This window comes from Biomphalaria glabrata, chromosome 8 (assembly GCF_947242115.1).
Source record: "Biomphalaria glabrata chromosome 8, xgBioGlab47.1, whole genome shotgun sequence".
NCBI classification, from domain to species: domain Eukaryota; kingdom Metazoa; phylum Mollusca; class Gastropoda; family Planorbidae; genus Biomphalaria; species Biomphalaria glabrata.
The window spans coordinates 41928014-41946226 of NC_074718.1; the positions used below are offsets into that span (position 1 = coordinate 41928014).

The 18213-nt window shown below is 36.9% G+C and overlaps 1 protein-coding gene across 4 annotated transcripts in view; it reads right to left on the reverse strand.

Annotated features, from left to right (window-relative positions):
- Positions 1-18213, reverse strand: part of LOC106061455 (ATP-binding cassette sub-family C member 4-like) — a 66337-nt gene that overhangs the window by 26329 nt on the left and 21795 nt on the right. For 3 of the 4 annotated variants that reach the window (XM_056038975.1, XM_056038974.1, XM_056038973.1), the window contains exon 3: positions 1529-1639. In XM_056038975.1, coding sequence (XP_055894950.1) covers positions 1529-1639 — 111 coding nt within the window. Of the gene's footprint in view, positions 1-1528; positions 1640-10898; positions 11043-18213 lie in introns of those variants that run through there. The other variant, XM_056038976.1, reaches the window with a different exon arrangement.

Below are 18213 nucleotides of genomic sequence, written 5' to 3' on the forward strand. Positions count from 1 at the left end.
CTATGTGTTTCGTGTGTGAATGCTGTTCGAATTTTTTTCATCTATACTGTTATTGTACAGTAGTTACGCTGATATTGTCAATTGTAGTCAAACTGAATTTCCATTTGATTGGATCAATAAAATTACCTTATCTTATCTTATAGGCTAACTAAATTAATTGAGGAACAGTGTCAACTGTGTCATTCACTGACCAATGCTTAGTATTTTGTTGAAACTTGATTCATAGTTTTTAAAGAAAGTTAACAGCATTATATTTATACCAAATTCCCAGACGAGGCATTATTTAAAATTGCCATGAATATTGAAATTTGACAGTCAATCAAAGACCTAGAGATTCAAAACGAGATAATAGACCTGTTGGGCAATGCAGTTCTAACAAAATAGTGGCCATTTTCTCTTTCCTTAGTGGACAGTATTCAAGATATGTCAAATTGATCAAATTAACACTATTTTCCGACACTTTATCGTGATCTCTAATGAAAGATCACTCAAAATAATAGGAATTAGAGAGTCGTGTCTAGGTTTTCATATTGTTACAAATGAACAGTGATAGGTAGAGGTCAACGTATGGCCCCGGTGAGATGACACTGCAGCTGATGTCTTCTGGAATCTACATGTATAAACAAAGACAGGATGTGACGTTTCCTCACGTGTTGTTCCAGACGATACTAGCCGTGTTTGTGCAACTTTGGAGGAGCGATTAGGGACTCTTTATAAGCCAGAGAGTTAATGTGAAAGTCAGTCGTGAGTGAGCCGTTACAGTCGATACAGACGATGTAAGACGTGTGCGGCTCTAGTGGAAGAGAAATGTGTACGACTCGATGCAAGTTAACTAGGGTAGAGTTAACTGGAGTGGACTACTGTCGTTAAAGTCTATACAGCGAACTACAGTGGACTTGAGCCGTTACAGTCGATACAGTCGATGTAAGACGTGTGCGGCTCTGATTCGGTAGACTTGAGTACGACTTGGTTCAGCTTTGGGAGACCTGGAGCGACACTGGGAAGTGTGTCGTTGGTCTGTTCTGTGGAATACGGCTCGATGCAAGTTGAGAAGAGATGAATTGCCACGAAGTATAGCTAACTGTAAACTGACAGATATTGTACAGTCTTCTACGCTACATGTTACAGTGACGAATTGTTAGAGTTAATTGTCATTAAAGTTAAATGAAACTGAAAGTTGAGTCGTCAAGTTCTTTGCAGTGTTTTTATTACTAATACATTTAGCCAGAAGATTCAGAAATACGTAACAATATTTGTGAGAATCAGTCATTCAAAGAAGCCTTTCTTAAAAAGTTTTCAAGTCTGTGTCTAATACGTGATTTAGCTGTTTCATTAAGATTTTTCAAACATTGTCACAAAAGGCAACTTATTTCTCACTTTAACTGTATCAGGTTGATCAACATTGCGGTCATTCTCGAAATTTCGATTGATCAAAAATTATTTAAAAATAAAGAAAATCCAATTATTACCACTTTGTCTTTTGAAATATTTTTCTGTATTTTTTCTAGTCTACATATATTCTATTTACCTGGCCAAATTGTTCGAAAGTTTGACAGTGGAATCCTGCGGAAGTACGTCATAGACGTCTGCTTCGTCGAGAGTATGGTGGTAACCTTTCCAGAATATTCGTCCAGTCCACCTTAAAAGAAAAAAAAAAGATACACGATAAAGCCTATTATGTCACCTTTTAAAAATATTGATTAGAGGCAAAACATTTCAATAAGAACCTTAAGTAAAATTTAAGCCTTATTAATGTAGACCTATGACTAACACACACACACAAAACAACAAAAAAATAATCAAATCACAAATGCTCTTTTGTTTGAGTGTGTTTGCAAATGTGTAGGCTATAAGGTAAAAAGGTAAAAGCCTACCAATATATGCCTACTAGATATAGATCTAGATCTATATATAAATGTAAGGAATCGTAAGACGCGAATAAAGTAGATCTAAATTCGACCTATTAAAGACGACTTTTATTTTGTAAAATGCGTGGCCGAGAGGTTAAGTAGGCCTATGCCTGAGCGTGGCTTGGCTACCTATTAAGGGGGCAGAGTTGTGTTTACTGAGTGTCTAAAGACAGCACGGAAAACCATCTCCAAGATACCCCCCATCCACTGGTCCACAAATGAGATTGGACCATAGCGCTCTGAGCATGATGTAAGCATGAAAGTAGCGCTATATAAAAGCGATAATTTAAAATATGTAGATCACATCTGCTATACGATCTTTACGAAGCCTCATAAAATTCTGCGAGTTTTGAAATTCATTTTCTTTATTTTATTTCTTCTTTTTCTTCTTCTTAAGTTCTTATTATTATCATTATCATTATTATTATGAAGATGAATTAATTTTCATTCTCTGGTACTGCCAGGGTCGAGCTTCATTAGAGAGAAACAAAATTCATTGTAGTCCCTTTAACATTATCCACTGAGAAATTTTCTGGTGATGTGGCCGGTCTGCAGCAGTTCCTCCCTCTGACAGTTAATAGAGATCCTCTTAGGAATGCTTAGGGCTTCGGCTGTGTCTGTGAGGTCAGTTGGTATTATCCTTTCGGTTGATGTAACAACAAGGTTAGCGTTACTAAAAATAGCTTATTTAGTCGCTTAATCTCTACGCCTAGATTTTCTTATTTGGGCTACTATGGAAATGATTAAAAAAGCAGATTTGTAATCTTCGGAATCTAGTCTAATACTCTTATTTTAAAATGATCTTTTAACTCTACAGTCTCACGAGCTTACATGCGCGTCTAAAGTTTTAAAAAAAGAAGATCCTATAACAAATACAAAACAAAAAGGCAAGTCTATTTTGTCATAACCCTTAGAAGATTTTAAATAGCGTCAGCCAGAATAGGTATGTATGGATTTGCTGTTTGGGGTTTCTGTAGCTTAGTGGTTTTTCTACAAAGTAAGGTAGCTAGCCCTACGCCCAGCCCTCCTCGTTCCTCAGCCAGGCTTGGGACCGTCCTATGGCGGAGTTGGTATGTAATGGGTCAATACAGATATATATTTCGGCAACCAAAACATTGTATAGCACAGTTGAGCCATAACACAGAACAGCGTAAAAAAAAAACAGCACAATAAAACAAATAAACAAAAGGGCATCAAAGGCAGTAACATTTGCTAATATTAGAATCAAAACCACTGATATATGTAGGTAATAGGGCGCCAAGACCATTAACATTTTCTTTTGTTAATCTTTTAATTGAATTCAGTGTTAATCTTGTGAACAAATGGTGGTGGGGGGCGCCTAGCGGTGTTTCTCCTAAACCAGCGTTTCTAAAACTGTGGAGCGCGCACCCTTAAGGGGCGTGACTTGCTGTCAAAAGAGGGCGCGAAGTGCCGAAGACAATTGGATTGGATCTTGTAGATGACAAAAACATCTGTTGTATTTGCATAGTAGTTATAAATCCTTAATTAAATATTAATCTAGCTAAACGAAATGAAATAAAATTGTTATTTCATACTGTTTTCTAAAGAGGTGCTACAAGATCGGTTCAAAACGTTCTTTTAAAGAAGAAATTTCAAAATGTCTTCGTCAATGCGGCTCCAGATTCTACCCGTATTTTTAACGCCAGGACAGTCATTTCTGGCGAGTAAAGTACTATCGTTCTTGTAATGTCTTTTGCGTGAACAAAACAGGCCCGCTACAAGGAAGTCTTGCTAAACTCGACGGTGCTCTTACAAAGATCAACCCCATTATAAATGTACATGTTCTACTGTCTCTCACACTTATCCCACCCATTAATTGAACGTTATTTGACCTTTGATCTTCTCAGTAGGAGAAATAGTGCGCTGTAGACGTCAGGAGGATGACTTTCTGAAACTCTGAATGCAGGAAAACTTTTGCCTCACAGCGATCCCCCAGGAGACCTAGCTGGCTTTAGGGGCGCGAGCATAAATTTTTTTATGGTCTATAAAGAGGAGGGGGGTAGGCGTCACGAGTGAAAGGCTTGAGAAACACTGTCGTAAGTACTCATTCATATAATTGTAAGTGTAATATAACTGTGGTGACCTGATTTGATAGATAGTGTTGATTTGTGTATGCCTTGAGGGCTGCTAGCATTTTTTTTTTTTTTTTTTTACATTAAGGCTACATGAAATATTTACACATACAAGAAATATTCAGTTCAATGAAAATGCTGCTTAATGAAAAATGACTTAAGGTTAGACCACACAAGTCTTTTTGTTTCTTTTTATAGGTTCAAGTCTTTTTAAAGCAGGGGTTTTCAACCTGTGGGGGTCGATTGACCATTTGCCAAGGGTCGCCTAAGACCATCGAAAATATGGGTTGTTTTTGTCTATTCTTCTATTGCTGTATGTGTGTGTGTGGTGTGTGTGGGGGGGTCGCGGCAGATTTGGGGATTGTAAAAAGGGGTCGCCGAACTTAAAAGGTTGAGAACCGCTGTTTTAAAGAGTGGTGGATGAGTGGTAAAGCGCTCGACTTCCGAACCGGTGGTCTCGGGTTCGAGTCTCGGCAAATGCTGGGATTTTGAATTTCGGGATTTTTTTTCGACGCCCCAAAGTCCACCCAACTTTAATGGGTACCTCTAGATGGGGAAAGTAAAGGCGGTTGGTCGTTGTGCCGACCACATGACGCCCTGCTGGTTAACCATTGGCCAGAGAAACAGAACACATCTTATTATCTGTGCACCGGATAGAACACAAAAACTAGCAATTTATAGATTCCCAGCCACAGGTGAAAATCTCTAATGTGATTGTTTAATATAGTTAGGACTCTACGTTATGATTCAAGAAGTTTCAAATTTAATTGAACTAGTTATGCTGAACTGTCATACGTAAGACACACTCGAAATATAAATTTCAATTGAAATGATCAAGGTTTCTAAGTCTTCTGTTAATTATCATAAAAATAATTGATTTAGGACAGAATAGAGTTTGAATAATATTGTCATCAAATGAAACGATGCGATGTACTTGAAAACACAACCTCTAGGAATTTGCATACGACGGCTAATTATTTCCCTAAAATGTTGCCGATAGCGATTAATTAGTCGCCAGCCACTGTTAATAAGCTGCTTACATCGGCTTATTAGTTGCCAAAGACAGCTGATAAGCTGTTGTGCTAACAACGGCTAATTAGTTGCCAACGATGGGCAATAAGTAGTGATAGTTTTACAATATAAAGTGACGGTCATTCAAGATGTAAAAAAAAATTAATTTACCTTCTGAGTATCATGACAAAATTCAACTCTAGTAAAACTTATCTTTGATTATCATGCACATTTTACAACACACACGCTATTTTGCTTTTATAACAGTGAAAAAAAAATTTAAGTTGTCTAGATGGCGCTGTCTGACAAAAACGTTGTCGAAATTCTGGTTATGTCTGCTGATGCTAGCGTGAACATTTCAAGGTGACTTTTTTATTGACAGAAAACTGAGTTCACTAAATGACCGCTGGATGTCCCTGGGACGATGGACACCCACCCTTCATCCCCCCTCCATTGTGTTTTCTTGAGGCTTAAAGAATTCCTGAAGTGGACCTGTTTTTGCCTTAGGTCTTCTTCCCAGGACATTTGGTTGTACTACCATGCCGTTTGCAGATGCGAATCCGCCAGCAGTTCATTAATAGCATGCGCTGTCTGTTTGGTAGCACGCTCGTTTGTCGAGATATTAAGTTTATTTGTATTTGACACAAGTTGGTGTGTCGACTCGACAAATGGTTGTGTGGCTGTTCAAACACAACTATTTTTTTTTTTTTTAATCTTTAGTGCTAGAAGTAAGCTTTTGATCTATAAGCGAAAACTAGAACTATAGAGCAGTTTTAATTATATATTCCTCCATTCTTTTCGATTTTTATATAAACATTTAAGAAACATTATCAAATAAGCCTAATCAGTTGTGTGCACTACTTCAATCAGTTGTGTGCACTACTTCAATCAGTTGTGTGCACTACTTCAATCAGTTGTGTGTACTAATTCAATCAGTTGTGTGCACTACTTCAATCAGTTGTGTGTACTACTTCAATCAGTTGTGTGCACTACTTCAATCAGTTGTGTGCACTACTTCAATCAGTTGTGTGCACTACTTCAATCAGTTGTGTGCACTACTTCAATCAGTTGTGTGCACTACTTCAATCACTTGTGTGCACTTATTCAATCAGTTGTGAGCACTAATTCAATCAGTTGTGTGCACTAATTCAATCAGTTGTGTGCACTTATTCAATCAGTTGTGAGCACTAATTCAATCAGTTGTGTGCACTACTTCAATCAGTTGTGTGCACTACTTCAATCAGTTGTGTGCACTACTTCAATCAGTTGTGTGCACTAATTCAATCAGTTGTGTGCACTACTTCAGTCAGTCGTGTGCACTACTTCAATCAGTCGTGTGCACTAATTCAATCAGTTGTGTGCACTACTTCAATCAGTTGTGTGCACTACTTCAATCAGTTGTGTGCACTACTTCAATCAGTTGTGTGCACTACTTCAATCACTTGTGTGCACTTATTCAATCAGTTGTGAGCACTAATTCAATCAGTTGTGTGCACTAATTCAATCAGTTGTGTGCACTTATTCAATCAGTTGTGAGCACTAATTCAATCAGTTGTGTGCACTAATTCAATCAGTTGTGTACACTAATTCAATCACTTGTGTGCACTTATTCAATCAGTTGTGTGCACTAATTCAATCGGCTGTGTGCTTGAATTCAATCGGTTGTGTGCTCAAATTCAATCAATTGTGTGGCTCAAATTCAATTAGTTGTCTGCACTAATCCAATCAATTGTGTGCTTAAATTCAATTAGTTGTCTGCACTAATCCAATCAGTTGTGTGCTCAAATTCAATTAGTTGTCTGCACTAATCCAATCAATTGTGTGCTCAAATTCAATTAGTTGTCTGCACTAATCCAATCAGTTGTGTGCTCAAATTCAATCAGTTGTGTGCACTAATTTTTAATTCAATCAGTTGTGTGCACTAATCCAATCAGTTGTGTGCTCAAACAATCAGTTGTGTGCTCAAATTCAATTAGTTGTGTGAACTAATTTTTAATTCAATCAGTTGTGTGCACTTATTCAATCTATTGTGTGCTCAAATTCAATCATGTTACAAAGCTTGTATCAACTCCCTCCATCCGCCTGTCTGGTACACATCTTGTAAACGTCATTTCTCCCACTTCTATTCTCGTAGCAGACGCCTATCGCAAAAACAATATAGATTTGAAGGGGTCCTTATTAGACGAAACGTCGTCTGCTACTTCAAGTATTCTTCTCATCAGCTCCGGTGTGCACACGGTTCACTTTACACAGTCACTTGTTTAATTGTCTACTTAACAGAAAGTATTTTTAAAACAATATGATGTCTGTTTTGTTTCCTTACAGAATCCTATTTGTTTGAGTTTTTATAGTTTTCTGTCAGTGGTTAAGTATATCATTTTTCCCATTCACGGAGGGTTTTCATTTTATTGTATTCCCATAACTAAAAAAGTAATGCAATTCATCTGATCTTCAGTAGAAATTCTATTTCATATAAACTGAGTCCATTTTAAAGAAGAATTTGGTAAAAACGTGTCAATTATAGGTTTTATAATTTTTTAAACTTTTTAAAGTTAAGTATCCCATAGTGCCCCACTTTCCGCTAACTGTTCTTGTCTTCTGTGTCTGTGTTCAATAAGGACTTTCCTTTGGGTCTCAAACATATATCCCGACGCCTTCGTGAGAGCTCCTTTGTCTCTTTCAGAGACCGTCTGCTGCCAGCTACTTTCCTCTAGGCTGGCGAGGGCAAAATGGCTCCTGAGGACCTTTATAGCGGTTACGGGGGCCACCTCTGTTACGCCGTCCTCCTTTGGCATGCGGTCGTATCTATAAATATAAACAATTCTACTGGTGATTTACAATCCTATATATAGATGGGGGCCTACACAGAGCGATTTTAACAAATAACATACGTTTTATATTGTGAATAGTCCCATAGAAGTTGCATTAGTGTGAACATACTCTGAGATTATAAATTAGTAACGAATTTCCTGTTATAATGGGGTATTATTGTATACACTATACAGTAATCTATAGATCTACTGTTACCAAAGCTGACACAAATATAGCGTGTCCAATCAAATGCGCATTATATTATTGGGTAAAATGTTGTAAAATGTTTTACATGTTTCGGATGTTCCTTCAAAGTTGAAGATAGTTTACTTCCTAGTCCAAAGCTCCCGCAGGACGACGGGGGATGGGAGCGGGCAGGGCTTGAACCCTCGACCGTCGATAAATCCGAACGACAGTCCAGCGCGCAAACCGCACGACCAGGCAGCCATCCTGGGTTGGTTCGTCGAAAGATCCCAGGATTTCCCCTCTTCGAATTTTACGCCGTTAGGAACAGAGAAAGATGTAGAGGAAAAGACAATGAACAGGGCGATGACTGAGCAATGCAGAGCAAAGAAAGTTGTCTTGTTATAACTGTTCAAATAGTTATTACTGATTTTTAAAGAATTACAATTTATTAGCAAGGGCGTGCCGAGATAATAAGCTTGGCTATTTGAGTTAGCGCTGACGCTAGTAACTTGTGTAAAAAGTTTCGGCACGTTGAACTGTTTAAAGAATAGGCTGAAAAGCATTTTGACAAAAAAAGATTTGATTTTTTATTTTAGGCACATCGGCACAATTTAGGCCATGTCATGATTGACAAAATGAACACTAAGGCAAAGTTTCATGTTTAAGTCTATTGATAAAGTTTGTTCATGAGGGACATTTTTATCCTTAGTAAATTAATTTATTACAGGAACTTTCATGTTGCTCCATTTTCAAGAACTTTGCTTCACTTTATATCAAATCGTTTCAAAATCATGTAATAAAGTATTTTGTTCTAACTATTCTAACCAAACTTATTAAAGTTGCGATTGTACAATTGTTTTTACAAATTGAGAGTTCAATAAGCTCCAAGTCTATCTGGCTGTAGAAATACAATTCGTTAAATTAGGCAAAGCTAAACCCACTTTTGCAGCTTGCGTTCAATTTTCGATGCATTATCAAAACTTTATTTTGAGGACAGGCAACAATAGATACGATAAGATCTACGTCGTAGGGCAATCAATTTGTGGACCTGATGGTATAAGGTCCGATTTGGATCCCCAGTTCGCCCCTTGTTGTATTACATCCGAAAACTTAAGCAAACCACGGTCTATGAAGCGAACATTAATTATTTTTTTATCGTTTGAAGTGCGAATAAAAATTTAAAAAAAAAACGAAACAATAAAATATTTATTTAGGAACACTGGTTGAGTAATTTTGATTCAATTTGTTTTAAATAGCCATCAGCCTGTAGCTAGATTTGGTAGACCTAAAACAAGTCTATGTCAACAGAGGCATGAACTGCGAGTAGTTTCCACTGTGTGTAGGACTGTAGATAAGCCAGTTCATTAAGGATGTTAAGAATGCAAGGAGTTAGCCTACATTTACCCGGATATATAAAAACAAAACTGAATAGATGAATTAAGATCTAGATCTATACACAAGACAACTAAAGCTATGGAAATGATTGTTTTTTTAATGTTTTTTTTTTAAATGTTTAACGCTGTATTTCTAGGAGGGAAAGAAGCGACATCAGTTGTGTAATATTTACGACAGTGTTTTAAAAATTGACACAAACGTTACAATGCAAACATGGCGGACACTGTCGTCTGCTGTCAATGTTTACAATATAAAAATATCTGCACAGAGAGAACCGCAGCCCAGCTTCTCTCTCTGTTTTAAAATCCTGTTTACACTGCCCGAGTCAAGTCTAGCAAAAGAGAAAAAAAGGTTTTAAAAAGGTTACAAATTAAAATTTCGTGATTTTTTAAAGAGTGTGTTGTGTGCGTGTGTGATATGCTTAAAAGAACGTGTGTTTATTTGTGTACCTTTGTGTTAATATTTAGTGTTTATTAGTGTGTATTTGAGAAAAGAGTCATTGTAAACACAACTAATTTCCACAAAGATCATTAAAGTAGTCTTTTTTAGTCTTTGCCTTAGTCTTATGGCTGGACCAGAATGTCACCAGATTTACCTATAGGCAACATAAGCAAAAGCTTAAGACTCCAAGAGATATTTAGCACTGGCATATAAAATATCTGGTCTAAAAAGGGCACCATCTCTCAAATAGTTTTGGGCTTTTTCAATTCCAAATACAGCACTGGTGTATGGCGTGGCCATGTTAAGATATAAGTATTAAAGTTCCCGTTTCAGACCTTGCGGTCTATAGGGCAGAAGATGTAACTAGGGTGTCATGTGGCCAGCACAACGACCAACAACCTTTACTTTATGTTAGGTACCCATTAGAGCTGGCTGGAGTCAGAGGCGCCCGAAGATCCCGAAATTAAAAATCCCAGTCTTCACCAGGGTTAGAGCCCCGGACTCCGGTTCGAAAGCCAAGTGCCCTACCTCTCAGTCACCGCGCCCCCTGTTAAGATATAGGCCTTCATTTATCTTCTGAATTATACCAAATCTTAGGGTTCCTTTATAATCTTACTGGAGCTTCAGGCAAGAGACCAATAGAAAAAAAAAGCCTGACGATAAAAAAAAAGTTTTAGGTTTCACCGATAAAACATTGATTACAATGAAAACGCAATTCTGACTATCATAACAAATCTTGATCTTGATCAAATTAGAAATTTAAACTCTATCAGTTCGTTTGTTTTACTGGCTGATTCGGACAAGTCATTACATGCTGAAATGGCCATTGGAAAGAAAGAAGTTCTTATTCGTCTTAGCTTGTGGAATAAGAAATGAATATTTTGTATAACTCAGATTCTCGTAAGCTTATCATTTAGATTGTGTGCGCAGAACACAGTTACCGGTATGTGATTTATATATGTAAGTTATAATGTAATGTTTTTATGTGGTATTGCTAATCTGCATAAGTGAAATGAACGACAGCTGTAAAAAATTAAAGGCTTTAACTTACATACTACACTAGTGAAATAGATATATTCCCACTTTGTACACGACATTTGTTGTATCAAATACACACTAAACACTTGAAAGAAATACGAAGAGGTGGAATCGTGCGTCTTAGTTGAGGTCTTCAGATCCTTGTAATCCTCTTCGAGTTGACGTGATGGGGCGATTACTAGCTACTTAGCAGTCCACTCGAGTGGTCAAGTGGACGCAAGTGCGTAGCGTTTGACGTGCTCACGTTGTCGGCTGGTGAACTGTCCTTCACATGCTCACAGTGTCATTACGACATCCTTCTAACCTGCAGCATGCACCGAGAGATAGCATCACATTTAGAGAGGGGGGGAAGGGAAGGAACGGGAAAGAGAGCATGAATAAACAAGTTCCTCTTTCAGACCTTGCGATGTATAGGGCAGATGATGTTTAGGTCATCTGTTGCTTTGGGCAACGCTTAACGAGTAGGGTGTCATTGGGCCAGCACAATGACCATCCGCCTTTACTTTCCCCACTTAGTCAGGCACCCATTAGGTGTGCCCTAAAAATCTCGAAATTCTAATTCCCAGTCTTCACCGAGATTCGAACCTAGGACCCCCCAGGTTCGAAAGCCAAGCACTTAATCACTCACCCACATAAAAATAAAATCAAATTTTAAATCAAGTACTCTTTTATGATACGGACGGTAGTCTATAAATTATCATTCCATTTATTTCTTGTAAAGCAAGGAAGCTTTCCAGTGAGATTTGCACAATTAACTTTGTTTATTACAGTCATCTATTGTCTACATAAGACGGTGCGTAAAATGTACAAGTAGATCTATTTATTTTATTCCTACTTTACATAGATACACTTGAGGAAGGTGCGGGAATCCCCGCTGAAGCGTGCGCGTGTAAAAATTCAATTTTATGATGATTATATTTTGAAAAATTATAACGGTCAAACCAGAGTTATCACTGTGTCAGTCAGCTACTTTTTGTTTTTACAAATTTCTAGGAAAATGGTTAGAGCCGTTTTCGAAATCCGTGTCCACACAGTGTCCATCAATCCATCTATGAAGAGTTTGCAAGTTAATAGAAGGAAATGTAAAACAATCAAAATATTTAAAAAATACTTAAAATAAAAAACAGCCATGAATCTCAATATTTTAAGATCTATTTCCCCTTTTCGATATCAAGCAAAATTATTTAATTACTACAATTTAATTGGTTGATTTTGTAATAATTTAAAACAATTATAACAATAACAATTTAATAACAGAGAAAATGTCAGTTAGTGTAGATATATTTAAAGGGCCTTATTTTATTAGTTAACGTCATGTATATGGTGCTGCGTTGACGCGCTAAAGTGCAAATGCAGATACATGTTTTAGCTGCATCACTCGTTTCTGACAAGTTATTTAAATTTTAAAATAATTTAGCGTAATACAAGTGTCCTTTCACTACGCAAAGCCCAGGTCTATCCTGTTTACATCCGGCCTGGTTAGAAGAGGTAAGTCCTGGACCTCAATGAGGTAAACGGAGGTGTTGAATTCAACAGACCATGTCCAAAATTGCCGTTTGACTCACTAACTCAAACACGTTTAAGCTGCCTACGTGAAATGCTTGTTTTTCCCTCCTCAGTCAAAAGAGGGGAGAGAGAGAGAGAGATAGGGCGGGCGGGGAGTGAGAAGGTCAAATATTTGTCCAAAAGTTTTACCAAGTGGTTAGGTTTAAAGAATGGTGTCCTCTTTAGCTGTCGTCAGTTGGCCCAACTTAAATGTAGCAATATGGCCGCTGCGCATGCGTAACAGGCTTTTCTTCGAGTCCGAAGATTAAGGAGGAGTGCAGTATTTCACGTGGCCACGCAGTCCCAGCTGCGACCTACATATTTTGCCACATCCAGCACAATCATAGCCGTTGTCCGCCGGTGGTCGATTTAGGTTCTCTTTTCGCGTCTACGCAGTTGATATTCTTTTTGGTCTCGAATGTGTATCCCGCGGCCTTTGTAGAAATCTCCAGTTGTCTCGTTTGGAACCGTCTGCTGCCAAGTGCTCTTTTTATAGAGAGATACAATAATAATGCAGTTTGGCGTCACGACGTCGACATTTTCTGATACAGATTCTGCATAACATTGGACATTGTTTGACATCAGTGTTGTGCATTTATTTGGGGGCAAGGCGTCTTGATATCGCCTTAATCAGAGGTTCTTAAACTTTTTTTTTTACCAGGATACTCTTTATATAGTCATTTGCTCAGTGACCCCTATGTGAAAAAGGTGCATAAATGCATAGTATATACGTTTCAACTGTAAAAAAAAAAAATTCTTAAAGGAGTGCTTATTGAGATTATAATTTTATTTGAAATAAAATTGTTAAAAAATTATTGACTTCGATGATGTTAATGAAATTTTAAGAAAATATTGATGTCCGACTTAATGTTTTGTAAATAGCAACTGCTTATCTCCACGAGCACAAATGTTCTAGTCAGGTTTCTTTCATTTGTAATGAGATTCATGACGGCAATGACTCCACGAGCACAAATTTCTAGTCAGGTTTCTTTCATTTGTAATGAGATTCATGACGGCAATGACTCCACGAGCACAAATGTTCTAGTCAGGTTTCTTTCATTTGTAATGAGATTCATGACGGCAATGACTCCACGAGCACAAATTTCTAGTCAGGTTTCTTTCTTTTAAAATGAGATTCATGACGGCAATGACTCCACGAGCACAAATTTGTAGTCAGGTTTCTTTCATTTGTAATGAGATTCAAGACGGCAATGACTCCACGAGCACAAATTTCTAGTCAGGTTTCTTTCATTTGAAATGAGATTCATGACGGCAATGACTCCACGAGCACAAATGTTCTAGTCAGGTTTCTTTCATTTGTAATGAGATTCATGACGGCAATGACTCCACGAGCACAAATTTCTAGTCAGGTTTCTTTCTTTTAAAATGAGATTCATGACGGCAATGACTCCACGAGCACAAATTTGTAGTCAGGTTTCTTTCATTTGTAATGAGATTCAAGACGGCAATGACTCCACGAGCACAAATGTTCTAGTCAGGTTTCTTTCATTTGTAATGAGATTCATGACGGCAATGACTCCACGAGCACAAATGTTCTAGTCAGGTTTCTTTCATTTGAAATGAGATTCATGACGGCAATGACTCCACGAGCACAAATTTCTAGTCAGGTTTCTTTCATTTGTAATGAGATTCATGACGGCAATGACTCCACGAGCACAAATTTCTAGTCAGGTTTCTTTCATTTGAAATGAGATTCATGACGGCAATGACTCCACGAGCACAAATTTCTAGTCAGGTTTCTTTCATTTGTAATGAGATTCATGACGGCAATGACTCCACGAGCACAAATGTTCTAGTCAGGTTTCTTTCATTTGTAATGAGATTCATGACGGCAATGACTCCACGGTGCACCAGATAAGAAGACGGTGAAGCAGTCAACAACTTTTCAAACTTGTGTACAATCTTATCAATGATCCATAATTCAGGATATAAAATTGAAATCTGTTTTTTTTTGTAAGCAGAATCTGAGTTATCCTTGTTCCGTCAATGGTTTCAGTTCCTCGTTTGCGGATATTTCAATAAGCTGTTCTTGTATTACATATATTAAACATAAATAAATAACAGCACCAGGCGGTGGTATCGAATCCAGAGTCACAGGTTCGAGCCTCGGTCGGCGCATGCCCTTATTTTCGTAGCATTTTAATTCACTACTTTATCTCTTAATAACGTGGTCCCTGGTGCTGTTATTTATTTATGTTTAATATATGTATGTATCATTTGTTTCAGCACCTAGCTTCAACTCTATGTTCTTGTATTAGTATGAATTCATGTGTGACTGGGATCTGAGTTTATCCTTCCCCTAAAGGGTTTAGCACACAGTCGGTAGCATCCAAATGAAGAATGTCTGAAATCATTGATTTGGGTCACCATAGAATAGTACGTATTGGACAAACAAAATTGTAACGAGGGTCGACTTGATAATTATCTCATAAAATGACTTTAAGAGAAAAGTTTTATTTTATTTTATACAATTTTCATCTTTCTTTCGACCGGTATTCTCGCGGCGGACGATGACATTTTGAGAACCACTGACCTTAATTATGCGCGTGAGGCTCATTTAACAAAAGCCAATAAAAAATCTCTACAGGGATTTAGCTCAAATCTGCTCATCGCACTAGTTGAAATTTCCTTAAATAAACGATGCGTGTTATTAGAATCACTCTTTCTACGCTGACAGCAAGTAATTTTGAAGAACTGGGGAGCAGACGTGATGCATAGAAGAGATTCCGACCTTGATCTAGAGCTCTTGACCCTCTAATTAGCATAAAACAGAACACGTCAAACCGAGACCAATTGTTATAGAAGGACTGAACACTGACCTGCAACGTCACAATCTGTGGGCAGTGTAGACCAATAGGACAGACTTAAAATAGAGAAGTGAGATTTGTAACAAGCATATATTCACATTGATTAGAGTAACACCTTTAGTAAAATCACTAAATTTAGAGACACCTCTGGACTGAAGTATAAATAGTAAAGTAGCAATAATACATACATTACTGAACCATAACTTACAAACACAAAAAACAAAACCGTATAAAATACCCAGAAAGACATAAAGATAACGGCTCATTTCTTATTTCCTATGCTAGGACGAAATAGCCCCAGTGCTCCTTCTTTCCTTGGGTTGCCTGAATCAGCCAGGTAAACCAACGACTTGGCAGAGTTTGTCTCTAATCAACATGCACGACTAAATTAATATATAAATAAGTGTAGGATGTAATTATCTACTCTTTTGAAGGAACCTCTGTAATTGATAAGATGAGTAAAAAAATTAGAAAAGGTTATTCGTTATTGACCGCAACAAAATGAGAAGAAATAGGGAACCTCGACCTTAACATGGCACCGTTGAATATAATGATCCAGTGGTTCCCAAACTTTTTGTCTCGTAGACCCCTTGCCATGTTTTCTGGTTTTCAGTAGACCCCCCTGCTTAATTTATATTGAATTTTTTTTAAATTCATCAACTTCAAATTAATAATTTTAAGAAAATATGTTTCTAATCAGTGTCTCAAGAGTGATAAAGTAATTTAAGGCTAAATTTTAAGTTAAAACTATTTTTAAACAAAACCCATTAAATATCAGTTAATATACATTACATACAATCCCTAAACTCATTGGAAACTTTTCTTGTTTTTAAAGGTTTGCAAGCTATAAATTCATTGCCCTGACAACCAATGGGTCAGAGTTTGCTTTGATGGTTCTCAAGAAGTCACCACAAATGGAAGAGCTGGAATGGCCCAATGGAGAAAAAAATAATCAAGAAATTAAGCTCATTGTAACTGGTGAGCTCTATGACAACCACAGAGAAGAAATGGGAGCACTGGAGCTAGCAGCAACTACGCTAGCAAATCCTCCAAGTACGCCAAAAAGTCAATCGTTTTCCTACCAATATTAAAACAGTTCTTCAAAACTTTAAAAACTCGCCCCTATATAAAACAACTCGGGATGTCCGCCTGGTGGTGTGATATGTACTCTAGACTGGCTTTCGGTGGTCACGAAGGTCCAGGGTTCGAACCCTGACGCTCGCATCTCCCCGTCGGGAGATTTGGGCTAGGGTGTAATTATCTACGGAATCGGAAGGAACATTACAACCATGTAAGACATTTTGTACTAAACAAATTGTCTGCCCCTGTAAAATTCAACAGTAACATCAAGAACACTGTTCTTTAATGTTGAACTAGAAGGAAATGAGAAAGTTGACACACTTGCCAAATGTGAAAGAACAAATACACACTTGAACATCGCACTCTATCCGGAAGGAATGAAGAAACTAATAGTGAATTGTAAAAACGAGAAATGGACAAGCTCTCATTCGAAGTACAAGAAACACGACACCTATTCTAAACTATCCCGATACGACTACTTCAATTTTTGTTACATCAGAACCAGACACAACATAACATGATAACATATGACCTGGAAGCTCAAAATTGGGACCAATGAAATCTGCCCTTTTGGAGTGTCACCAGAGAATGCTGACCATGTCTTCAAAATAGCATTCTTCATGAAGAGGCCCAAACAAGATGCTAGTCCCACACCTATGAAATTCTTTTAATGATATCAGATATAAATTTGTGTAATTTTCAACAGCTTCTTCAACGGCTGGTAAAATAAATGATTTGAATATAGTGTGAGGTTTTCAGTAATTTACTACAAATAAAGAAATATTGTAAAACGCTCACTAATCATCATCTTCTCAATATGAGAAAAAAGAGAGATTTTTTGGGTATATTCTGAACTTATTCTTTGAGTGTTTGAAAATTTTTCAAACCTTTATCTCTTTATCAGGATCTCAAATGATCCTCAAGCTTAATTGGTTTCATAGCATCATAAAAAATGGCACATAAACACTCTCTTGTTTGACAAGGAAGAAATGAAGTTCAATTTCAAATACTTAATGCTTTACAGTCTACATTTATTTTGTTAAAGTTACAACTAGACAAAATTACGCTATTTAAATAGAGTTATTAAATTAAATACAACAATTTTTCATCCAATCAGCAGGTTAAAAATTTAATGGATTTCCTAAGGTACAAATCATAAATGTGTGTATGAAAAAAATTCTACTAACGGTATGTCAAAATTAAAGTCACGACTTGCTGAAATGAGATTCATTACCGTAGACACCCGTGCGCTTCTATTCCCTTTTTCACATTCGTAGACCCCTTGGAAGTCTTCGTAGACCCCTTGGGGTCTATATAAACCATTTTGGGAAGCACAAAAGTATACACTAACCACCCATCTAACCGATTCTTCAAGGCATTCCATTTGACCGTTGTTTTTTTTTTTATTCTTAGAAGTTGAGATATAGAAGCGAAATGATACAACAGAAGAGGATATCCAACAAGCAGACGAAATGTATCTTTATGAAATGTATCTTTATGAAATGTATCTTTGTGAAACGTATCTTTATGAAATGTATCTTTATGAAATGTATCTTTATGACATGTATCTTTGTGAAATGTATCTTTGTGAAAAGTATCTTTATGAAATGTATCTTTATGAAATGTATCTTTATGAAAAGTATCTTTGTGAAATGTATCTTTATGAAATGATAAGCAGACGAAATGTATCTTTATGAAATGTATCTTTATGAAATGTATCTTTATGAAAAGTATCTTTGTGAAATGTATCTTTATGAAATGTATCTTTATGAAATGTATCTTTATGAAAAGTATCTTTGTGAAATGTATCTTTATGAAATGTATCTTTATGAAATGTATCTTTATAAATGTATTTTAGTAAATGTTTGCCATTCA